Genomic DNA, 26,299 nt, shown 5'->3' on the forward strand with positions numbered 1-26,299 from the left:
CGGATCAGAATTCAAAACAGCTAAACATATAGTTCAAATTAGGAATTCAAATTTATTAAGAGAGATCAGCATTATTACAGGATTTTCTCCAATAAAATTATTTCAGGTTACTTGACACCCCAACCAATGAGATCTGAAAGTAAATCTTGTTAATCATGACTTTTTAATTATGGGTAAAGCTTTCAGTATACTTCTAACTTGATTTTCATCCTGCTTTAGAAGCTGTCTGGTAGGGTTAAGATACTTAACTGGGAGTGAAAACTCACCAAACCTTAGTGTTCCAGGTGTCATCTCTCTCAGATAAGTCTAAAACCAAGAGAAAACTGCACTGAGTCACTGCCTCCAGTGTGGAATAATAAAGTTTGTAGAAGTAAGGCTTTGACTGTGCAATGAAAACTCTGTACTACCTGAGCAATTCTAAACCTGTGAGATAGTAATACTGAAACTGTTGGACGTTCACAGTGTTTCTGTGGCATGGTCTACATCCACTCTGCCTCTACCTCCCCTTTCACCAGGACCCTTATTCTCAAGCTGTGTCACCTCTCCAAACCAGCATCAAAGAGAAGCTGAACAGACCACTGAGACCAGTGATCTGGACAGGGAAAACTCCAGTCAAGTGCATAAAAAACAAAGCTTTAAACAGATGCTGTTTGTCTTACCATGGGCTCTGTTCTGCACAACCAAGAGATCAAATGGAAAGAGGAGAGTGTGTGAACTATTCTGCTTTACCCAGAGATACTGACCAGGAGCTGCACTTGCACATTAGCCCAACAAGATCAGGGAGCTGCATTTCAGATGCTGCTTCCCAAGCCTCTTCAATTTTACCTGATTATTTTTACAATAATAGAGTACTTGTGGTTAGGAATTCCTGGTACCCGTGCTCATTATTTTACTAATTTGTCTCTGTAAAACTTCTGATATTCTGGTTAACCAGGGGTCTCGCAGTCATGAAGCCTTTCAGAGTATGAATCTAAGCACACAGGACTGCGGAACTGTGATTCCAGTGTCTGGCCAGAGTGAAGAGGCTCCAGTAAGGGCATACTATTCAGGAAGAATGAACATCAGACTCTGGTCTGTACCTCTCAGTGTGCCCAGAAGACTCAAGAGTTACCCAAGGTCATCACTCCTCCTTCTCTCCTGGTTCAGTGAGCTTTGAAGCAGATGGGATTGAGAGATAGGATTTAATGGCTGGATCCACTTGCAAAAACCATCACCTGTCCAAACTGGGAACTGGGCCACATTATGACACAAGAAATTCAGGAGTTACAATGCTTTGCCTCACAGTTCAGAGTTGTTATTACTGGTATTAAAGCATCATTTCAGAGTTTGGGAATTACTAAGTGTTAGATGGCATTTTCAGAGTCAGGAAAGCTTGCCAAAACAATACGGGAAGTAAGTTAGAAAACAAAAGATCCAGACTACAGTTTGGCAGAGTTTCCAAAATGTGGGGCTGGTGTATGTGAACAAGTAATGTTAATCTGACAGGGCTTTAAATTTGATATAAGGCTAAATAAAGCTGAGGGAAACACGAGTGCAGGAACTTCAAAGGCTGAACAGTCAAGTGAAATCAAATTAATACCTGACTAGGCTAGAACAAAGAGCAGATGGCTTTTGGAGGGGAGCTGTGTATTTGAACTCAAGATGACTTTGGTAACGTTTGACTTCAGAGAGCAAAAAAACGAAGCTGGAAATACTGTGTATATATACACAGCCTCAAAAAGAACTCTTGAAACTGTGAACAAATTGATAAAGCAGTAAACCTGTGTCTAAACTCTGACAGTTCTGGAAACCACACAGTGGACATCTCAAACAACTACTGTGTCCTTACGAGAGAGTGTATTTTTATCATACACATTTTTAAAAATTCATAGGAAGAAAGATCAGAGTAATCACAAGGCATGATCACTGATTATCACCAAGTTAAGACTGAGAATTCAGATAAGATGTTTTAAAGATGTCATGCCTCACCGTTCTTCTGATTTGGAATGAAGGACACAGTGATCTAGAGAGATCTCTTATTCACTGCAATTTATTCTATAGATCCTATATGTATGTACAGTTGTATTTCTAGTATCTTTGACATATTAAATTCTGACCTAATGATTTAGACATCTGAGTCAGAAACCTCTAGCTTTTCAAATGTAACTCAGCAAAAAAAAAAAAAAAAGCCTTCTGCTGTTGGTCAGCTGGGAAATGCATACAGCAAGAGGCTTCACTATGGTGCTACTACAGCAATACTCTCCTGAGTAAATTCTGCCAACTCCTTCTTCATTAAAATGTAAGTCTTTTCACCTTGTGTAAGTGAATGAAGTGTCACCTTCTAAAACTGATACAGTAATTTCAAAAAAACAACATATTACCAAAAAGAGAACTTTTGTATCACTAGTTTTGGCTCTAATGCACATGGATTACCATTTAAAAGCCTGCCTTTTTTTTAACATCCTACACCTGCTCCTGGGGCAAGCTAAGCATTCAGCCACCACAGACGATAGTAGATCCTCTAAAGAAGTAGGCACTTATATTAGCTGCAATGTACTGACAGCTAAGTTAATGTTATTTTTATTTCTTCATCAGTGAAGCCGGCACCTTATAACTGGATATATCTAATAACACACTACACAGATATGAAAGCTTCTAGTAGGCTATTTAGGGGAAGAAGCTAATACTTCTTGTGCTCTTTATCCACAAAATAAAACATCTCTCTTACTAGTTTATGTAAAGAATAGATTTTTTTTTCAAAGTTCAAAGCAGAGTGTCAGAGTGAGTTAAATCAATTTAATCATATCGATTAGTTTTCTATACATTGTCATTCCACAAGACCACCCACCGCTTAATTAGCACACTTTGATGAATAAATAACTCTAGCAAAAGATTTGGTTTCATTTTCTAACAAACAGAAGGAAAGCAAACAAAGAACTAGGCCAAGTTCCCTTTATATTGCCCTAAGAACAGCAGAACCAATGACCTGGATAACACATATTGAAGAGCACCGAATAGGAGTCTAAGAACCATATGAAAGGTCTTCATTTGCTTCAGTACCTCACTTCAAAACTCTTTCACTCTATGCTCCTGACCGCCTTAGCCACTCATTTCCTCCCAGTGAACAGTAAAAGCAAACGTATGTTCACTGCTGGTATGATTGTTTTTCCACCTGCGTCTCCCATCTCTTATCAGCAAATTCAACAACAGTCTCCATGTCGGAAAACTGGTGCTGAATTTGACAAACAAGGGAAAATATTTCCCTGAGGGGTCATTACACTTGTGTCTTCATCCCACATGCAGCACTACTGTGACTACATTGTGTTGATTTTTCTGCTTGTATTTAAAAACAAACTCAACAAAATGAAATTACAGAGATTTTTAAGGCAACCCAGAAGATAAGTGCTAGGTGGAAACTGGTACAGGAGCTTATTAGAATCTACCCCACTTACCTTCAAAGGCAAACAAATTTTCTCTCAATCCATGTACAAACCAGCCAGAATTGGCAATGCCTTGCTGGAATTCAGCAAGTTCTGAGATCATTATGTACAGCAGTAATTCTGGATTTGGGGTAGCTAACTTTGACATTTTATAAAGAATACGCTGGTTATTATTTTCCCCTATTTGATCTGCTTTCTGTTTGTGAACCAAAGCAAACAGATAACCAAAGCATTCATTCTGTGCTATGGGAGCATTCATTAGTGTAAAATGTTTCCACTTAAATTAGTCCCCAAAGAGTTAACAGTGTAATAAATGGAAGACACTATAAATTGAAGCAGTACAGTAACCTTTGTTTCAAACCTAATTCACAAGCAGTGCCAGCAAACTGAAACAGAACCACTCTGTTTCAGACTTGATGTAACTGGCTACGTTTTCATCCTCCTATACTTTAAAGGTTATTAGTTTTTAGTCTACTTTATAAGGGTAAGTCAACATTTGTCATGGCAGGAAGCCCAATATTATTATTTTTATTAGTCTGCTACCAGTTAAATTGGCCGAAGATTAAACAGTTCTAATAAATGCCCCCAAAACTTGGAGTTCAATAGAAAAAGAAACCAACCCAAACACATTCAAGCTCTGTTCCACAGGATGTTATCAGTATTTAACCTTCAGCAGGATTAAAAAAACCCCAACAGAACAAACAAAAAAGGTCAAATATAGGAAAAACAACCTATGTTACAAAAGAGTCTCTTAATACAGCAAACACTTAACCTAAAAATAAATTAACCCTGGCATCTCAGGCCTTTTGCATCTTGAGAGAGAAGAAATTCTAAAACTAGACCAACATTTCCAATTGCTATTGGCACCAGCAGAGACTACTTGAAACAGCACAGAATTTGCCTTTGCTTAATAGCATCACAGAAATATTCTGATTGGGAAATTCTAGAACATTCACTCTTTAAGAGCTGAGGCTGATGGTCAAGACAAACAAAGCAGGTGACCCTAAAGCAGCTCTAATTTTAGTGCTGCACAAAGGTAAATGTAATTGGCCACACAAATCCACCAGTAAACTGCCAGCATCACAAGAAGAATTTACTGCGCGATTCAAGTAAATTAATGCATAAAGACAACTTGATCATCCAATAAACTGTGTGTATCAGTGATACAACTTTTAAATCCATAAGGTTCTATCCGTCACCTGAGCTCTCTGATGGGGGCAGGAGGAGGTTTGTTACTGCTCCGCTGCAAGTCTCCAAAGAACCAGCAAGCAAATAAAGCAAAATCCAGAGACATTTTGTTTTAATCACAGTGTTACAAAGATGACCTGAAACAACAGTTGTGGTACAATGAAAAGCCATATGGAGAAGTGGTGAAGTATTCTCAGTCAAAAAAAAAAAAAGCTCAAGTTTGCAACATGCTGTCGCATCGTGTGTCCATCAGAGATTGGCTTCTTGCCACAAACAGGCTGCCCTCGATAGTCACCACCCTCAAGACCTCAGACTTCATTTGCTGTATGTAAGACAGAACCACCAAAGTGTCAGCAGCATAAGAACAAGTTGCATCCAGCTATCCTGACTGATCATTCATGTCTGCAATACCCAGAAATCAATATATCTACCAGGAGTTAGGAAATGAAGGCAAATTAACAGAAAAACCTCACACTGAGGTGAATTAGCACAAGCAACAGAAACTCTGAAAAACCCAGACAGCTAATGCAGAATTGATTAAATTCTGCATTTCCTCTCATTAGAAGCTGCTTGTGCAGGCTACCTAAGAAAGACCTTTTCCATTCTAAACATACTGCATATGAAGCTGGCCTGCCAATTAATAAGCAGACATCATACGGTGAGTTACTGAATGGAAAAACAAAGGCAAGCTGTTTGTTTCAAATTGCCATTAAGCAGAACAGATCAGCAATTCCATATGGGTGTTTGACATGTTTCCACATTTAGCTCACTTCAGTTACACTGCAGATGAACCCACCTAAAATATACCAAAACTGCAATTTGCTAATATTTCATTGAGAATTAAATACGTACATTTATGAAGATCAACAGAAAATTCATGACTTGCAGTTTATCTCACAATCTTCTGGTCCCTCTCCCTCTGGCTCCATGCCTGGTTCTCATGTTAATGATGTGCCATGGCCTAGAGATCTGCAGCTTACCCTTCAGGTTAGCCTTCTTCCACTCCCCATGCTGAATTAAACACAGCCCCGAGTTGAGGCAGCCTACACCTCCTGTACATCAACACGGCAAGGATATCAGGAGACAACAAAAGACAGATTGCAAACAGCTCTGATTCCTAGATCTAAGATTTCTGAAGTGCAAGAGATGTAAGCAGACATACAATCTACCGGAGGTGCAAAGGAATTCTGTGCCACTGCTGTACTCTTTAGAGCTTCAACCTAGGGACTGTATTAGATCCTGCACAGCAGAACGGAATGTCCTTACTCCAAGGGATTCATGTCTTCCCATGACTTCACGTTCAGACCTTTAAACCTCAATCTGTGATTATGCGTGCTCTTTCTTATCTGCTGCCCACCCCACTGGCTGTGCTTCACTTTGTTTCCTTTAGAGGGGGTGAGAAGGGAGTTGCCTTCATTAGTGAAAGAAAATGCTATTTATCATTGGGAAAGATGTGGGGCTTTTTATCTCTTAAAGCAAGCAAATTTCAAGTTTTACTATCTCTATTTTTGGATTATGTAAAAGCTGGAAAGAGCCCAACACCTGTGTACCTTTTGCACCCAAACTGCAGCACAGTATTTGATATGGGGTATGTATTTAGAAAGATAACTGTACTCTTGACTGGAGGTACACTACCCTTTTCTCAGCATCCAGACTTTTACTGTTCACATACATTTTGGACATTTCATTTGTCATTGTTTTGTGACTGTGCTACTTCTATGGAGTTTACGCCAAGGAAGCTGGTGTGGCTTAAACGAAGAACTGTAAATAGAAAACCTTTGCTCTCTTCTCTTTTTCTACCACTAACTTGTTCCTCAAAAATATCCCTAGATTTCCGCAGCTGCTCTGCTGGCTCCAAGTGAAGCCCAATACAGAAGAATTAATCTACTGCCAATAAGCTTTGGCTTCTTACCCGGAGACCTCCAGCTGAAAATTTAGGGAAAAAAATCAACAGTACAGTATTTGCTCAAGATTTTTGCTGAATTTCATCCCATGTAAGTACTATTCATCTCCAGACTATATTTTGTATTTTTAAAAAATCAAATACTAAAATATTATTGTTTAATAGTCACAGGAATTTATAATCACGAGTTCTGATTTAAAAGCAAAACACAACATCTATATTGCAGCTAATCTGTTCTATTCCACACAGACATTTATGCACAAGTTAGGTTATTAAATAAATCAACCCACTTTAACAATTAAAATGAAACTCAGGTTTTCAAAGCCAAGAAATGCATAACCCCTATACAGCAAGCTGGCTTTCTGGTGTAGTAACACTAAATTGTGGTAGAAGGCGCCCAGTAGCTTTTATTTAGCTTTGTAAATACCAAAGGGTGGAAGAAGAACTTAACATGAGAGCTTGAGAAGAAATGCGGATTTCTCACCCCATACATACAGATCACAAAGAAACAGGCTGCATACACCTATCTTTGTAACGCCTTTCCCAAAGAGTACTTTTTATTTCTGCTTTCTTAACCAAATGTTTGCAGTGGCAGGTGGTCTTCTCATACCCTCCTAATGCAAACAGACTGTTTAGAACTTTCTTTTTCAGAATGCCGCAAGTACCTCCTACTCGCAGAAAACAGCCTGAAAGCATAGGGTGCATTTTATTAGTTGCAGGAAACACAAACTGGAAGATTATAAATCCAGAACAACTGTTTGCACATTGTAATTTTGATGGATCACATGTGTTATTAGATACTTCCTCATGCTCTAAGCTTTCACTGAGACTTCTTTGAAACTTGAATATAACCAAGCTGCCCTTCCTAACTGTGAGAGTGCAACACCCCAGCTCTTCAGATTTGACAATTCCATTCATTCACAAAAATCGTTCATACAGTAAAGGCTAAAACCATACTTCAATACCATAGTTACCAAATGAGCATCCCAAGAGAACCATACACAGACACACTCAGGGTGTTACTTTTCAAAAACACACAGTTGAAAAAATTTCCCCTTTCATTTACTGCAATAATTACATCCCTTTTTGTAAGGGGGAACAGAAAAACAAGAGTGCAGCATCTTATTTGCTCTTAGCTAAAGCATCATGATTAAATAGGGTCACTTAGATCATCTTACTTATACTTCAGATGCTGGAAGTAATTAATCTTTGATGCAGTTGTATTAACTGCACCCAATTCAGTAAGTTGTCTTCAAGTTACTCAGCAAACAAGACCAATGAAACAGCTATATATTTAAGTGATAAAAACTTCCAGAAGGAAATTCTGTCCTTCCTCCAGCAGAGCCAGGCAGAATCCTTCAGGTCACTGTTGTCTTTCCAAACCAGCACACAAAACATTAACCTGAAGTATCGAATATTTAAGTCTTTCACAAACGTTTGTTCCTGAAACATTCCACCATGTGTGAGAATTTTTGCAAGTGAACATGTTGAGTCTGGGTTAATGAATATGAGTTTTAATGTCACCAAAAAAGACTTCCTACTTTTTAAGAAACAGAAGAGTCAACCTGCTGATGTAGGATAGAGTTTACAGATAACTGTATTACCGCATTAATTTCTTGGTTTATTTCTAATGAGGAAAAGACCAGTAACACTTTAAAACACAGTTTTACAGATCCCCTCTTGGTTCCTGCACCAGGTTAACAGTTTGTAAGCAACAGTTAGCCCTGGATTAAAATACATATAAATACCTCAAACTAAAGATCTAAACCGGGTATTTCTCAATTAGCTACTTAAAAGATTAATCTGCATTCTTAAAGTGACAGAAGACAAAAATCTCCATTCTTTTGTTTTCCATCCTTTATCTCAGTATGTAGACAAGGCAGTAAAGGATGCCTCAGACCAGGTATCTACACACAGAAGCCTATTTTCAGAGCACGTTACTTTTCCCCAAAGCAATGCAGATCACAGCATAAAGAAAAATAAAGCTGGCACCGCGTCAGCAGTAGGTTAAAGTACCTCCGTCTCCTTAGCTGGGCTGGACACCGGCTGCACTTCCAGGGCACAGTTTGCCCTCTTGACGGAGAGGTAAAAGGGATAGTCCTTGGCCACCATCGTGGCTGCCGGAGGCGCGGTTTCGGGGGTCACCGCTGCTTCTGTCCGAGCACAGGACCCAAGACGAAGCCAAGCCGCCCCTCACGGCACCCGCCACCGCCGAGCTGTGCGAGCGCCGCACCGCGACACCTCCTGAGGGCGGGCGGGCGGGGCGGGGCGGGGCCACGGCGCCGGCGGGAGGAGCGTCTGTGCTGCCCGCAGGATGCTGCGGCTTGGCCCGTCAGGGGTCGTTCGCCCGCTGCGGCCGGGCCCCCTCACGGGGCCGCCGGAAACCAGAGTCCTCTCGGGGGGACTGCAGCTCGGTCACGGCTGGGCTGCTCGGCCTCCGGCAGAGCGCAGGGCAGCCTGGCAGCCAACAGCCCCAAGTGGCACAGCAGTCACGGCCCAAGCACAGGCTGGCACTGGCACCTCCGTTCTGCGTGCTCATGGGAGAAGGAATGCTCCATCACGTTGTGCTGCCACAACATACAGCACTGCTTACTGCCTTTTCCGTTTTTCTTCCCCCATATTGTTGCTTTTTCCTGTCTGGCAAACTGGAGTTTTGTTTCTTGTGTTTTTAAAGTTCCATTTTTGTTGCTATTGTTTAGCCAAGGAGCTCCCCTGCCCGCACCCCTCATTGTAACAAGCTGAGAAAGTGGAAAATACCTTTGCCTAACCTATCTCATAGGCCATTTCAGTGTCTGTGCAGCCAGGCAAATTCTCTTTGATGTCTACCTTCGGACAAAGGTAGTGAAAATTTCCTGAAAAGAGAGAGGAAGCATCAGGGCCTGTCTGCAATATAGGATTGATCTGACAAAAACCATGTATGGGAGACAAGGAAAAGGAAACTGAGAAGGAAGCTGGACACAGGGAGGAGGGAAGGATATTTTCAGCCAAAGGGAAACAACCAAGAATAACTGCACAGATCTTGAAAGAATTAACTGGTTTTAAAGGCAGATTGATGGATGTTGCTTTACAAGCATTTATTTTCATAAAGGTTGTTAATCAGATAATGATGTCTTTAGAATAACCTTAGTCAAGTGGCAGGCAGTCTGCATTTAGGCACCTTCCTTGGGCTTCATCAGTATCCCAAACATATGAAGTCTCTCACACTTACCCTCTTAGGCCTTTTCCAGAGTAACCACAGTATAGGCAGACATACTTTCTGCTATCCTGCTGCCTGTTATGTAGACCTCCCTATTCTGTACTAGTCTGCCCATAAAACAAAAAACCCACTAGTTTCCCAACACTGCAATTCTGCAGAATTGCTAGAACAAAGTTGAAGATCCTTCTAGATGTTCAATTATTCTACAAGAAAACATGACCTTTTAACATATTGAATGTTAACATGTAGTATCGCTTCTCCATCAGAGGTGGATGAGGAGAATACTTAAGCAGACAGGAAATTTCAGAGAAGAGAGAGACATCAGAGCAGGCTTGATAAAGTATCTACCACCCATGGGTGACAGAGGAAGCAAACAGAGAATGGTATTTCACTGCATTCAACTAGAAGGGAAAAAACACAGTGCATCAGACTAAACCAGATGGTGACAGATTCAGAGCAAAGAAAAAGGAGCTACTTCTTCACATTATGTACAATTTCTTTGTTATATACAGCAGAAGCATTCATCAGAAGATACTGCTATGAAAGTTTCTCAAACACAAGTCCTTGGCTACTGGGACAGTGTTTTGGGGAAGTATCATAACAGGCTATTTCTGTTCTGTACTCTTCCCTAAGCATCTACTGCTGACCCCCCACTGGAGACTGGGTATGAGGTTAGACTAATCTTTGCTGCAGCCCCCTTCCTTTCCGTATTTCAAAACGTATGAAAAGAACGTAGCATTTAATTTGAAGATTACCCATTTTACCTGAGAACTTCTGAAGCCACAAACAATTACTTCATTCACATGAACGTGCATTCATTTCTGAAAGTCTTCCTTGGTGTGACATTCAGAGGACATACCTCTGAGTACTATCTGTAATGGTGGATGGTTTCTTCTCACATTTCAACCACATCAGAACACTGGCACACACAGGTTATACAGAATGGTCAAGAATCTCCTGAGAAATCTGCAGCTGCTCTTTAACCGTTTAGGCCCAAGAAACCTTGATTGATCTGTGTATGTTTATGAATGTTTATGCTAACACCATTTTAAAACTCAGCTTCACTTAAATCAGTTAGACAAAATGCCTTCAGGGCTTGCCCTCAAAGCACTCTAATCCTGTAACATGCTTCACAGCATAAAGAGCACTTCACACAGAACAAGAGTGTACCGGTTTGCAGACTGAAATAATGAACTTTGGTTTATACATGTAAAAAAATATGCCAAGATTCTGTCATTTCTCCATTAATCAGGCCAGTACACTTCATCTTGACCAAGCATTCTTGAGAAACAAGAGGAAAATCTGTCTTAAGACTCAAAAAACTTCGTATCAGTAAGTTTCAAAGTATCTTGCACCTACAAGGTACACTTCAGTTAATGTCTAAACCAGGATTCATTTGACTCTTTGGATGTTTGCTTACTTCACCAGAAAAGTATAACTGTGGTTTTAAAACATAAATTTGGACCTAAAGTTCATGAGGAATAGCACCTAACTTTATAAGCACCATATCTGATGGAGTAACACAATGGTACAATTTCAAACAATTATCTCTTCCAGAGAACTGAATTTGCCTGTAGAATGCTATGTGCATTCCTAATCAAAACTAAGTCAGTTAAGTCATGGCACTAATAAGACCCTTCTGTATTGCGTATCAAAACCCAACAATTGGAGCCCATTCGGAAAGATCTTACGAACTTAGTCAGAACTGATTTACATTTACATTCCATTTCCACATTAATTTAGATTGCAGTAGTCACTGTAGTGTGTGTATATGCCCGCCCGCCCGCCCAAGCAGAACCAAATGTCAGTTCGTAAACTCATGGCTGAAAGACTCTCTAGTCAACTCCAGTTAACAGCTGGAGAAATAAAGGTTTCAGTGATACCACTAAGGAACCTTGTAAGGCTGGAGCCAGTGAGTCCACTCATCCAAAAAATTAGACTAAAAATCTACCCTAGCAATACAAAACATGGATTTGAATTGCCAGCTAGCAAACTACTTTCAAAAAATAAACTAGTATACAAGAAAAACCAATGCTAGTGACTAGATTGCACAGCAGACCAGTGCATCAGTTTTCCCATTTCTAGAACTGATTTTTTTATGGGTTTGTTTTGGTTTTGTAGTTGGTTTTTTTGCTCCAAAGGTGCAATTTAGTCTGAGAGATAACCTGTCTGTCAGGGAGAAGGAACTAAACTATGTGTTAACTCTGGAAAGTAGTGCTTAAGAAAGGTTTCTACCACTGTTGACCTGGTTTTGGACTGAGGTTCACTGACAGAGTTGTTCTGTGGCTGGTCTTGTGCACATCATGCCTCTAGTTGGTTTCCTCACACATTCAAAACTTAATACTGAAGCAATTATTGCAAAAGCATCTGTCTGCATGGCAAAGTCCTTTGAAATATTTAGGTTTTGAACCTTAAAATGTCTTCATATGTGGCTAGTATTCCTTTTCATCTTATGCTAATCTTTGAGATTCATATGGCTTTGATCAGTCATTTTAAAATTAAAATGCAGTTGATTAAAGATTTCTCAAAGGATCCAAAATACGGCAAAAGAATATAAAACAACAACAGAAAGCCCTGATTCCTTTTAAAGGACAGTTAAGAAGCCATTATGCTAAGCAGTCACAAAAGCACTGAAACATTTAATCTAAATGTTTAAATAAGGAAAGGCCCAATGGAGCGAAGAATCTTCAAACATCAAAGTCATGGGCTTTAAGAACTTCAGTGGAAGAGAAAAATCATCAATTGAAGCTGAACTCTGCTAAGAAAGAAAACCCACAAACAGTTTAAAGATTTGAGATGATGTTTTTGTTGTGTTGTTTACAACATTACATGACATGTTTACAACAAAATACATGTTTTAACATGATCTTTGCCAACATGATTTAACTGCCCTTGGGGCAAAAATGCAGAATCTGTGATTAAACAAATATTTTGAGTTGTCTACACTCAGATGTCAATTACTTCCTTCTTCCTGATACGTTAATGCTAGTGCTTTCCCCATTAAAAGTCAAAATCTGTTTTCCCAAGCTGTTAAAATAATAAAATCACATAAATACAATTATTTTTTAGTAAAATATTGTTATGCCAAGAAATTAAAAACTGCGAACGCCTGTCTGCCTGCCTCTGCTTTTCTTCCCTCACCCCATGTAAAACAGACCTTGGCTTAGTTTAGATCTGTGTTTGACTCTTACGCCTAAGAATCCACCTCGCCTTAGTTGCCACAATTCAGTCTAATTATCTCTTTTCTTAATTACAACTAACAAAGCAAAACCAAAATGAGTAACTATTTCTCCTGTGGTTCATATTTGTGGGAGCTTTTCTTTTTCATCTGTCATTCTGATGACTTAGAAACACACACTTATGCACATATATTTCACCAAGAAAGCATCTATGCCTATGTGACAAGTTTCCAGTAACGACAAGAATTTAAGGAAAGGTTTAATGCTTTAAAAATATCCAAACAACCAACAAAACTAACTGTGCTATCACTGTCATCTTCTGATATTCTATATTCCCAGCTGATTTTAAGAAAATTACATTAAGAACAATGAACAGACCATTTCCTTTGTTTTCAAAACAGATTAACTGCTGTAAGAATATCAAGTTATCCAGTAGCCTCCAGGTCACGTTGAGTAGCTCTGCTGTCCAGCTAAGTTACTCCATGTTTATGGAATAGTCTGCACTTCATGAAGAAATGCATATATATATATATATATATATATATATGTATATGCACCTATCCTATGTATTTTGTTTCACGAAACAAAAATAAACAAAAAAAGGGAAAGAGGGGAAAGGAAAGAAGGGAAAGGAAACCAGCAGAAGCCACTGCCCAGGAGAGGTACAATTTCACTAAGAATATTCAAAGCAATTACCCTACTATTCCTACCATCCTGAAATAGCCAGTAAAAGTTAACCAAGCTGATGGTACACATAAAACCACAATTTTGCACTTACTGAGTATTTCTCAAGCCTTTGCTCAACACAGAATCACAGAATGGTTTGGGTTGAAAGGGACCGTAAAGATCACCTAGTTGCAATCCCCCTGCCATGGGCAGGGACACCACACTCCAGTACTTCTTCAGGGTAATCATTAGGAAGCTTTCCTTTCAGAAGGCAAAACAAATAATAACAACCAAACACCACAACCACATGCAAACAGCCAAAAGAAAACTTCTGAAGTGGCCATTTCAACCAAACATTATAAATCTGTATCTGCTCGGGAGCTGGAATGCAGAAACACTGACAGTGATGAGTAGGTAGAAAGCATATAAACTGCTAGATAAAGGGTATTTTTCAGGCAGTTACACAGCTGTTCAAAACTCTGCAATCTCTTCATTGCAAATACGGCTTGTACCTATGCATGGTAATAAGGAGTTGCAATTTACTAGGTAATAAAAATTAGGAAAAGGCCACTTGATTAAACACACTGGTGCAGAGAAATTCCAATAAAAATATGATTACAGAGTGATTACTATTAAAAATGTGCTCTCAGAAACCACAGCTGTAGTTTTTCCAGGTAGAGTCCTAATCCTGGAAAATCAGTGCAGAACAAACACAGACATCTCTGGGGAACATCTGACATTACAAAACTGAACCCCAAATTTCTATTCTGTCTAGATTCTTCATTTGAAGACTGCCTTTCATATGACAGTTATTTGGGCAGCTTATGGAGTAGTCAGAGAAGGAGAAAGTTACGTTTCCCCAATGTTATCATGGGCTGTGTTATGGGATTTGCAGCCAAAATGCCCTGAACTGTTCCCCTAATTTTTATCAAATACAATTAATAGCAGGAATCTTCACTGTCTTCCACTGTGAAGGATGGCTATTTCAAAATACCACCTTTAAACTGAAGTATATTCATGTTGCACTGATGGGGAGACACAATTCTCATACAAATAATCATGAATGTTTTATTGTATAACACACATCCAGCTTGTAAAGCAGCCTGCAGGCTTTCAGAGGAAGACACACATACATTTTTTCTTCACATAAACATGACCTGTGGAAGGATTCTGCAGAGGGAAACAAACGGATGAAACAACCTGCCAGGTTGTTGTGTTTTGGTTGGTCTGTTTGCATTTTGCTAAATCCATGCAACTTTTGATAACTACAGGAAGTACCATGCAGTTAAAGGATGCTCTCTTACAATTGCAGAAGCACTCCCTTCATAAGCTTCCATTAGGAAAACAATAATAACCCTTTCTAAAGTGCCCTTCATTCCTATGTAAATACGGTTAGGGTGACCAGTCCATAGCTCAAGACTAGTGATGTCCCATCTAGGAAAATGAGGATGGATTCACACTTCTCCACCCCTCAACCCCACCCAGCAGTGCAAATTGATTACACACCACGGTGGCCCCCGGGGAGGGATGCACAGGGTGGGGTGAAGCTGGATAAAATGACCCTTCACAGGAAACACTTGTAACAAAAGAAGTTGGTTGAGCTGTCAAGTGTTCTTTCTCCGGAGAGCAAAAAGGAAGAGGCGGGAAGGACTGTACTGAGTTATTGATAGGGGTTTTAAACAGCCTGTCAAGTTCTCAGGAGGGTGAAATAATGACCCAAAATGTAGTGGCCTTTTCTGAAATTTTACATTGAAAGAGGCATTTGAGGGAAAGAAAGTTACTGGAACTGCTTGTATGATGTTTAAATGAGGTTAAATGCAATTAAAATACTTTTGTTTTAAGTTTACAGGCAGTTTCGAAGCAGGAATTCCTCTCCAGAGCACTCCTGCTGACTGGAGAATTGAGTAACAAATTTCTTTGTAAGAAATCATTGTCTCTAATGACAGAAGAAGAAAAGCACCAAAACTCAGTCATGGAAAAGCACACAGGTGCAAGTAAGGACAGGACAGGGGAAAGGCTGATTTTTCTCCTCTTAATAGCTATAAACTGTTATCTCAGCTTAAGTTGTTTCATGAACTCATACCCGAAGAATACTATCAGGATTTCAGTATTCTGGATGAAAGTTTTGGATGAGAAGCTTTATTTATTTATTTACAAAAACAGACCCACCTATTAATTTCCATAACAACCATGCACGGTTAGTCATCCTCGAGTCATTTTTGCCAATTTGAGTATCTTGAAATTAAGAGAACATCTGCACTTCTTGAATAAATATTTAGAACACAGTCCTTGAGACTGATTTCATGTTCTCCTGAGCATGATACACTCTTTTCTAGGCCATAGCCAAGGAGATGGCAGCAGTGGTTTTAAACCCAAAATTAAGCAACTTAGAATTCTTTGACATTATGAATACATAGATTACAAGCTACCCATGCAAAAGAGTGCTAATCAAGCAAAACAGTGATACTATTAAGTGCTTTACAAACAGTAAAAACAGTCTAGTATCTCAACTACAGTAAGGCAATCTTGAATGCTTTCTTTTGCACTACAGTACTCACTGACAATCCAGTGCAGAAACCCCCCACCATTTAGTCTTGAATAGAGTTTTACAGATCACACAATGCCTACAATCACAGCAATGTCCATAATGCAATATTCCACTACTGTGGTCCATTAATCCTTTTAGGTATGCTGCTCTATTCCCATGGGCTACGACATATTGTATAAAAAAAATCAGAAAAATGAACACAAATTAAATCATCTTTCTCTTACCCCCATCCTCTCCCCATGAGGAGGGAGGAAAATCATGCTATAACTTCAAAAAGAAGTGCCCTTGCAAAAACTGATAATGCATCAACAAATGACGGAACTAACCTACTCCCAGTACCAACTGTCCTGTAGACGTATGACCTTAAAGATGATGTAGCATTAAGCAACAATGTGACTGATCTTTAAGAGACAGTTGAAATGGAACGTATCTCCAAACAGACACCAACAACTCACACTAGAACAGAACTTCTTTGTTTATACCCTTTGATCAAGAATCAGGAACTCATGAAGCCATTTCCAGGAATGTTTGGCTTCAGGTTACAATAATGTTTTAAAGTTACAAAATAATTATCTTCCCAAGTGCAAATAGAATGAAGTAATCCCGTATGATACAGAAGTTACTATAACAAGTTTTAATTCGAACATAAAAATATAAATAAGAAACAGTTTTCCAGAACAGTTTTCTTGGGTCAACAATACTAACTATCATTTCTGAAGTCTGTCTTCTCTCTGGTCAAGTTGTTAACTAGAAACTGCTATCTGGTAAAAGATCAAGTACAACTCATTTCTACATGATCTCCACTATCAAATCTGCAAGCACAATCCACGGTAAGTGTTCCATTTCCCAATGACTATGCATTTTGGACAGGTCCCTCACAATCACAGTTAACATGGTTCCCAAAATAGCAGCGATAGTTCATAACTGGAAATGGAAAATAAAGTCTAAGAAAGTGATTCCAACCACCACAGATAAAATACTGGTTATTATTTTAGAAGTTAAGAAATACATCAGAATTGCACCAGAACAGAATTCTTCCACCTACCAATCTTGAAAACAGTGCAGCTGACCAAACACAAAAGCAAGATTATATATTTTGGCAAACATTCTGATTTTGCTATATAATTGAGTTTGGTCTTAAATTACATGGACGTTAACTACTGTACCTTCAAATCCCTGCAAAAACATGAACACCCTGTCCTCTTAAGACCCCACTAAATAGTAAAGTGCCAACATAAGAGACGTTATAACAACATGAGGAGACATATATGAATGCATAGCTATAAAACTATATTGTTCTTATGATGCATGTTAAACAGAAAACAGAGCAAACAAAATAATGAGGTGGTATACTTTTAATAGCAGGCATTGGTTTCAGAGTCTGAGATGATCAGCAGCTTTCAAGTATGTTCTGATCATTATGTGACTTTTGGGGAGTGTTCTTCTGAAAATACTTGGGGGGGGGGGGAGAGCACACAGATTAACAAAAATCAAGAATGAAGGCTACTAGACCAGACAGGAACAGGAGGGAACCACTCAATGGCAGAATGATTTGTGGGATTGGGATAAATAATTTATCTACCCTTTCAAAAGCCTTTGTAGTTTGTTTGATGCAAAATAGAAGTTGTCAGAGTAATGCAAAGAGCAGCACAGCATGATCAAAGTGATCACCTAGGAAAATGGCTTTTGTAATAACATTTGGCTATATACATGAAGGCAAAACTGGTTTTGCTAAAGTCAGGAAAAAAAAAGGTTGTTGCAATAACCAAAATACAATGTAGTAAGATCCTGAAGGAGAAATGTACTGCACAGAGGAGTGGGGCGAAATAAAAAACAAAGAAACCAAAACTAAACTTGCAGCCATCCAGAACTGCTAAGGTAGGCTGGAGCAAAGACATTCTGTCACATGTAAAACCTGAAAAAGGAAAAAGGAAGTAAAAAGTGCAACAGGGATAAACCCCATGTTTTTCCAAGCTGCAGGATACAATTCCTTCATTTTGATTTCCAGTAATAATTATTAATTAGAAACGTGATGCATTCCAGTGCTTGTATACTTTATTCCACATATGATACTTAAATAATGAAAAGTACAATCAAAGTACCAAACCATTAGGAGAAAAAGCAAGAGCAAGCAGAGTGCTGGCATGTGAATAAAAATGTTAATCCTTATCTTATACTTTAAGCACGTTTTCTGCTACAGGTGTTCTCAGTGTGCTCTGCATGCTCTTCCTGAATTCACTACTCCATTGCTCCCTAAAACCAAAGGACAGGGGAAGAGAGCACAGACTGGATATTCAAGACTACCTAAGGGAGTTGCAATGATAATCCACAGAGAAAAAAAGCTAAGTGTTTAAGTCCTATGAAACATCCAGCCATTGCACTGATGAATCAAAACTGAAAGGCTGAAAGAACAGTTTCATAAAAGCATAGCTGTATAATAAAGATAGGAATGCACTTCATATCTGGAATAGGAAAGCAGGTACGTTATTACATACTGTGCTCTGGAATTTGGTGGGTTTGTTGTTTGTACAAACATTTAGAGACTACCTGCTTCTGTGGCTTCTTTTCATAATTGCTTCCTCTAAATCTGGTGTTTGTATTAAAATAAAGGATATTATCCTCCCAAAATGACTGCAGTTTTACCACAATAAGAATCTATCTATTTTGTTAGTTCAGGAAGTTACATTTATTTTAGTACGTGCTATCTAACAGCAGATGTGCATTAGAATGTGTCGTTGCAGGATATATTAACCACATCACATGAATAAGCCAAACAGCTGAAATAAGAAGCTACAAAGACCTTTTTGAACATGAGCAGCCTCCCTGATCTCTATGAAACTAAATCACCTGTCTGATATTACTCACACATATGGGAAAGATACAATAACAAGGCAATAGATCTTATGTTAAGGCACAGTCTGATGCCTTGCAGCAGTACACTTGTCTCACAACTGCTACCTACCCTACTAGCCCTTTTTTTTTTTCCTTTTTCCAAGTTATACATTTAGATCTATCTATATACATAGCTATATCTACGGTATAGCTACAATAAAATTATGACATAGATATCTCCCCCCGATACAAAAGCTCGCAGGGTGTAAGGGAAGTTGGTTTGCGGCGTTCCAGTTATTTCATCATTGCCTGCCCTTGCATGATTTCTCAACACCTACAACATCTGAGCTGCAAAATCCTCTAATCAGGTTCTGATCTAACATTTCCATCACAGCTGCAAGACCCCCGCATCCTTTCTAAGGTGCAATGCAGTCAAAAAACCACCTTTGCAGATTTTTATGTTAGTATCCAGACTTCAAGAAAGCAGTTTTGAACCAGATATTGCCAATTTTCCAAAATAATGGTAAAGAAATAAATTAATAAATTAATTAATAAATTACTATAAAGAGACGTATTTCCTAAAATATGAGAAAACAGGGGGAAATCTTTAACCCTAATGAATCCATCTGGATTCCATCTTTGGTGTTTAGAGATGAGTAGCTTTCATTAGGACTTCATACCCAAGTCAGTAGGAAAATATCACCAAACACCATGCTGAAAACTGCCATCAGAAATACCATACAATGTTTCTCATCCTCTGTCTAACGTTACAGAAGGGTAATATACAAATCCAGTTTTGCCTTCTGACCATGATATGCCCATGTACAGATATCTCTGTACATTTTGCTAGCAAGTGGGCTCAAGAGTCACACGTTCTTTGCAGATAAAAACTAAGCAGATTTTACTGGTAATCCCCAAACTCTGGGGACAACAATATGAAGCCAGTGATATGCTTACCAACACCTCAGGCTTGTAATTAGGATTTTTTTTTTTCCCCCTAAAGACTGTATGGCTACAAGAAGCATTAAAGTGCTCTCAGGGACAGTACTATCTGCCATCCATAACCACACGACATTGGTTTAGACTTCTTTTCTCTAGTAATTAACAACAGCCGTGCTTGTGAGGTGACCAATAGCAGCAAAGCGACTGAACAGTTCACATGACACAAAAAAAAAAAACAAGGAATGAAACTCAATATCCCCCCCCCAGTATTCACCAGTGAGAAAAAGGTAAGGATACTAAAAAAACACTTCTAAGAGGTAACGTATTTGCTTACAGTTTGAGATTCTCATCATTTTGCTAAACAGCTTTCCTTATGTGAATAAATTCCAGTATCTAAGACCACAGTTGCTTTTCTACTGTACTCAGTTCTTATAGGATGAGGATTAGGTCTTGTTTGTGAAACTGGGTGGAAGTTTTTAATGGTCTTTTCAGGAAGCAAGCATCTGTTTTTTAATCCTGTTCCTTCCTAAACTTGCTAAAGTTGGCCCCAGAAATGTATCAGGAAATAACTGGAGGATGAGGGGGATGGGGAAAGAAACTTTAAAGACACCTTGTCTTAATTAAATCTAAAAGTGTTACTTCTTCCTGTTCCACTGAGTCACATATAGCTCTACATACTACACCTGACTGGGGGAGGGGATGTGTAAGCATCACCAATAGGTTCCTATTTCAGCTGCCTTCTGTAATTGGCAGCCTGGAATTAATTAATGAAGTGGAACCAGCCTGTACTTGAATGCAGCACACAGTTCAACATAGCAAGCAGTACAAAACATACTTTTTTACTGCTACAAAATGTGGAAAGGTGAAACAGGAAAGCCAAATGCAAATGAACAGATGACAGTGCCTCTAGCAGTTGTTTTTACTATTTGGGTCTCCCAGTCAGCTGCTAAGCTATTACCTGAACAAACAGGTACAGTAAGAATAGTTGTCCTACTTAATGAACACCAGTCTTTGCCTTTTATAGTCTTTTTGGTCTTAAGAATTATTTTAAATAATCTGTCTAAAGCTGTATGATTCATGGGGCTGTTACAAACAGTCTCAGTTGGAACCTCTCAGTACACAGAATCAACATTTCAACTGCTAATTCAGCTGGAAAGCCAGGGTCAGGAATGCCATCAGCTCCGTGTACTCACTGACTCACGACAAGAATGTCATTTCTGTAACCTTGCTTCTCTGTGAGCTCTTAACACTCAGCACAAACCACCTTCCCAGAGATTAGGCCAGATATTTCATTGCTGTATTTCAAAGAACAATCCTTGGATTGGTATAGAGTAAAAAAAAACAAACACACACAAAAACAAAACCCCCAACAAACAGTTATTTTGGGAGCATTTCATCCCGTTTATTTTTGTTGTTAAGTAACATTAATCTTGTAAAAATAGTTCTGCTATCCTGAAAAGAGTCTCAATGTAAGCATGTGCCTGCCTGTCATCATTCCTAACCCCACCCCCCCTTTTTTTTTAACCTCAATAAATGTTAGAGAATCTCTGCTGTTATGTTCTGGATTGTTTCTCTTGAATGAAGCTTCCCTTTTTAAGTTCTGAGCAAACACCTATAGCAAAACAGTTTTCCTCTTCAAAAGACCCTACAAATCTCTTATACTACTGCTAGAAAAGCATGCCTCCTACTTCAGGAAGGAGAATGCCAAACCAAGTGAAAAATGATGCAAGAGAGAGTCCAGGATGGAAGTCATATCTGGAATAAATTTTAGACTTTGGGAGTTCCCAATTCTGTATGTTCTGTTTCAGATGTTTGAGTGTTTTATTCCTTCCTAAATATTCCTTCCAGTATAAGGTTTGCTTTAGCAGTTTAGTGAGATGTCCATCATGAATAGGATCCTAACGACTCCTTGTGCTCCTAAACTGGTCTGGGAGCCCTTGATTATACTTTCTAAATATATTGCATACTTAAATAAAAGCTTATGAGCGAAGTTTGTCTAGTATCTCATCTTTAACCATTCTTTCTTCTCCTCAGTCAATTTTTGGTGACAAAGAGCACTTTATTAAGGATTCAGAGAGATTCTTTGTGAGAAATAACTAAAAAAATGCTTCTTTGGTAAGCACAGGGTTGGGTTTTGCTGATAATTAATCTCATATATATGAGCATCTGCAAAGCAGCAGGTAATTCCTTCATGAACAATGCACACAAAAAAAAATAGCACATATTAATCCTGTAAATTCATAGCTACACCACAGAAATAGCTACCAGAACCTACAAGTGCCAGTGACTGCTGCTTATAGCAGAACTGTACTGATCTGGAGCTTCACAGACTTGTCGTTGATTCAGTTTTGCTATATATACACAGACCACTTCAAGTAGTTAATAATAATTCTATTAGAGCCATTCAAGTATATTTCAGGTGATGCCATTCCAAAATCACAAGTGCAGTCTTGGCTGGCTCAACCTTTCCATATTGGGAAATGCCAGTAACCTGAGAACAACAAATGGTTCCTTCTTTAGCTTTTATAATCCCCAAGGATAAGACCTACTTTTTCCATATGGAAGAGTTATAACAGCTTAGCTTTTCTGACAATCCTTTAACAGAAGAAAGATGAATATTGCCATTAATGATTTCTTCCCACTTCCATTTCCTACTCCTTTACCCAACAGGAAATTTTAACTCACTTTTCTGGAGTTACTTTTAAGAAGTGGGAAGTTACACAAGCTATAATAAAATACGGCATAGCTTCATTACCCATGTAGCAGTAGCTATAGGTACCTAAAGTACCACAGGACAGGTTTTACAAAGGCTCTATCAATCCTTCCATTCTCACTTGTTTTGCATTTTGGAATGACCACACATACGATCAAAAGAAAAAACCTAAATGCTGCTGAATACACCAATTCTTTGCTTCTTCAACCTCACCTGGAGTATTGTGTGCAGTTCTGGTGTCCTCAACATAAAAAAGGACATGGAACTGTTGGAACAAGTCCAGAGAAGGGCCACGAGGATGATCAGGGGACTGGAGCACCTCCCATATGAAGACAGGCTGAGAAAGTTGGGGCTGTTAAGCCTGGAGAAGAGAAGGCTGCATGGAGACCTCACAGCAGCCTTCCACTATCTGAAGGGGGCCTACAGGGATGCTGGGGAGGGACTCTTCATTAGGGACTGTAGTGACAGGACAAGGGGTAACGGGTTAAATCTTAAACAGGGGAAGTTTAGATTGGATATAAGGAGGAAATTCTTTCCTGTTAGGGTGGTGAGGCACTGGAATGGGTTGCCCAGGGAAGTTGTGAATGCTCCATCCCTGGCAGTGTTCAAGGTTGGACGAGGCCTTGGGTGAGATGGTTTAGTGTAAGGTGTCCCTGCCCATAGCAGGGGGGGTTGAAACTAGATGATCTTAAGGCCCTTTCCAACCCAACTATTCTATGAGTCTATGATTCAAAGTCACTAAAAGGAAACTAGAGGATGAGAGATTTACCAGTAAATCCATCCAGCACTTGTATATTTAAAACTTTGTGGCCTGTTTAATGTTAAGAGCTGCTTTTCAAGATGTCTTCAGCCATATCTCTCATTTGTAGAAGCTTTTTAGCCTACTTAAAACAGTGAACACCACAAAGAGGAAGTTATTTTTAAAGAGCACTAAAAGTGAGTAACGTGAGCAAATACATCATTGCTTACTAATGGATGAAAAATTACTAATATGCTGACACTATTTATCTTTTCTGCTAATGTCCATAGAGACCACTAAAAGACAGATGACAACAGTAAGAAACACAGTGTAGCTATACTACTGCTAGAAGCAATTATTCTGGAAACAAGGCATCTCATTTAATGGAAGGGAACATTCATTCTTCCTATGCCCAGACACAGGAAAAAGAAGTATAACAGAAATATCTCCCTCCAGGAAGCCATGGGGAAAATTATTTTTCCAAAGGTATACCATCTTCACTTCCTGAGGAGATAAGCAAAAGCTGCCAGTTATGCATCTAATCCCATCCATGACCACCAGATGCAGGTGGTATCCTATTATACTAGTCTTTCCCTGGTCTTTCTCAAATGAGATTTTGATGCAGGTATTGGCTCAACAACGTTCTGGCAGACTGAGATGGGGATTCAGTTCACAGTTATCTCAGCCACGCTGGAATGGCTCTTCTTTTTTTTTTTTTTATCTTTTATTAATTTTGTTCTTTTTCTTTTCTCTATGTAACAGAACACCACTGTGTTGACTTCATGCAGCAAACTGATTTTAACAATTTGTTCTGAAGTACTTCCTGGCATTGCTTCTTTCATTTGTTTTTCTATTTCTTCTTTCCTCTTCATCACATCTTTCATTTGCTTCTTTCACAGCTATGCATCCTACATCAAAAGACTATCTCAACCACAGCAGGTCCTGAAAGGCTTCCACAAGCAAAGCAAACTCACTTCCAATCACACAATGTCTGGACACATAACAGAATCATAGTTTCCATTTTAATAACATTATGTATAGCCCTTTATATTTGATGAATTAGTTTTCTTACTATCACTAAGGAAAAATAAGCTCATCAGCATTTTATAACCAATGAAAACAAGCCACAGAATGGGTGATCACATGAGAAATGCGTGCCATAACCACAACTAATCTCATAACCTAGATAGGTACAGACCCAGCCTCTGCAACACTTCTTTGGCCATTTCTACATTGACATGGGCAGCAAGTTCATTATCCATAAAATGTTATAAATTTCATAAAGAGTTCATGTGAGCAGAAAAGGGCATAAAAAGCTGCTTATCCTAGCAAGAGGTTCTACTCTAAAAGCAAAAATGTCTTCAAACATCAGAAGACACAAGCTGCTTGAATTTCACGCAGTGCACAGGAAGTCACTGTGCTATTCTGAGTTGTAATGGTAAAAAAGAAAAAAAGTCACCCAAAGGATCACAATTAACATGCATGAATGTAAGCAAGAAAGAAAAGATTATGGAAACAACTAATCTTCCAATACCACAATGCTCAGACAACTCTCAGCTGTATGCCTCAGAATCAAGTGATCTGGCTTAAGAAGCAACTGTGGAGCTTCCATAAGAGAGGTAGAAAAACTTCATCCAACTACTCTGTACTACCTGTAAATACTTTCAGAACTTCATCAGTTAAATAGTCTAGTGCAGACTCTCAAAGAATGCTTCTGCTCTCATAATAAATCACATAATACAGCTTGCCCCTTCTGAAGTCCCGTCCTGGTCACATCCCTTTCCATACACATCACTGACTGCATTTTAGACCCAACAATAGATAAACATTAGACAAAAAACATCTGATTTTGTACTGGGTTTGTCAGCATCTAAGATACCTGTAAGTATAAATAACTGCATATGCCTGTTAAAACTTGCAGCTAGTCTTTGTTAGTATTTTCACACAGTCAGGGTCCCTATTCTTTGGCTAAAATCAAACGTTTCTGGAAGAAATTCCATCAACTTCACAGGAAGAAGAAAAGTTCTGCCAGCAACTCCCCCTCCAGCAAAGGGCTTGTGTTTGTGTTGTTAATTATTGCAGGTCTGGAAGAGTAATTAGCTTCATTTACTTTTAAAACTCTTCAAAAAAGGCCAAGTAATACACAGCCAGTTTTAACATTTCAATGAAGAACTAGCTTGTGACACAGAAAAGTGAAATCATAGAATTAGAACTTTGGGCTTAAACAGGTAAATTGTATTTCCAGTAACACTATGGATACTCTTCGTAATTACCAGGACATCTACATAACTTACTCTTACACCAGTAGGAACACATTAATGGTTTATGTAATATGAATTCTTAAAAGTTTTATTTATCAGTTATTTACCCACATAAGAGTAAAACTAAACCATTATAAATTGCCTTAATTTTTCAGCAATATTCATTAACTACCTTAATTCTTTATTCTACTTTATCAAGCTGATAAGTCACTTATGCTGTAATATGCTACCACATCAGCTTCACACCCAACATATATTAACATCAAGTTTGTTCCAAATGCAAAAGGATGACCAATTTACTTTTCTTGTCAAACATCATAAACAACATTTCCAAACACTTATTTGCTGAGGGCTTTCCCCACTCCTCGCTGTTTTTCACACCATAGTGTAAGAAAGAGGGTGCAGCTGCATAAGGAGTGAGTCAGAAGCTGTAAGCAGATGTCCTTGAGCTTTCCAGATTCCACAGCTACAAGAACAATGGAATGGTCAAAGTAATTAAAAAAAAAAAACAACAAAAAAACCCCAAACCTAAAAAAAAAAACAAAAAGGGAACCTAAGAGCTACCAAATGAATCAGGAAATCACTGCTATACAGACAGAATGATCACCACAGCACTGCAAGATGCCCCCAGAGAAAACAAGTGAAACGTCTATGAAAAATCATATTACACTTCTCTGTTATAATAAACTTTATCAGTCACCTGCTTATGTATA

At 38.8% G+C, this 26,299-nt stretch overlaps 1 protein-coding gene across 4 annotated transcripts in view; it reads right to left on the reverse strand.

The window, feature by feature from the left end:
* ARHGEF3 (Rho guanine nucleotide exchange factor 3) overlaps positions 1-26,299 on the reverse strand; it is a 121,454-nt gene that overhangs the window by 22,903 nt on the left and 72,252 nt on the right. Inside the window, exon 1 of one of the 4 annotated variants that reach the window (XM_062610763.1) lies at positions 8,527-8,745. The exons of the other annotated variants lie outside the window; for them this stretch is intronic. Within the exon in view, the coding sequence (XP_062466747.1) occupies positions 8,527-8,622 (96 nt within the window). The 5' untranslated portion in view covers positions 8,623-8,745. Of the gene's footprint in view, positions 1-8,526; positions 8,746-26,299 lie in introns of those variants that run through there. 4 annotated transcript variants of the gene reach the window in all.

Source organism: Pezoporus occidentalis, unplaced genomic scaffold (genome assembly GCF_034315485.1).
Source record: "Pezoporus occidentalis ecotype Australia unplaced genomic scaffold, CSIRO_AGI_Poc_V1 ctg149, whole genome shotgun sequence".
Lineage (NCBI taxonomy): Eukaryota > Metazoa > Chordata > Aves > Psittaciformes > Psittacidae > Pezoporus > Pezoporus occidentalis.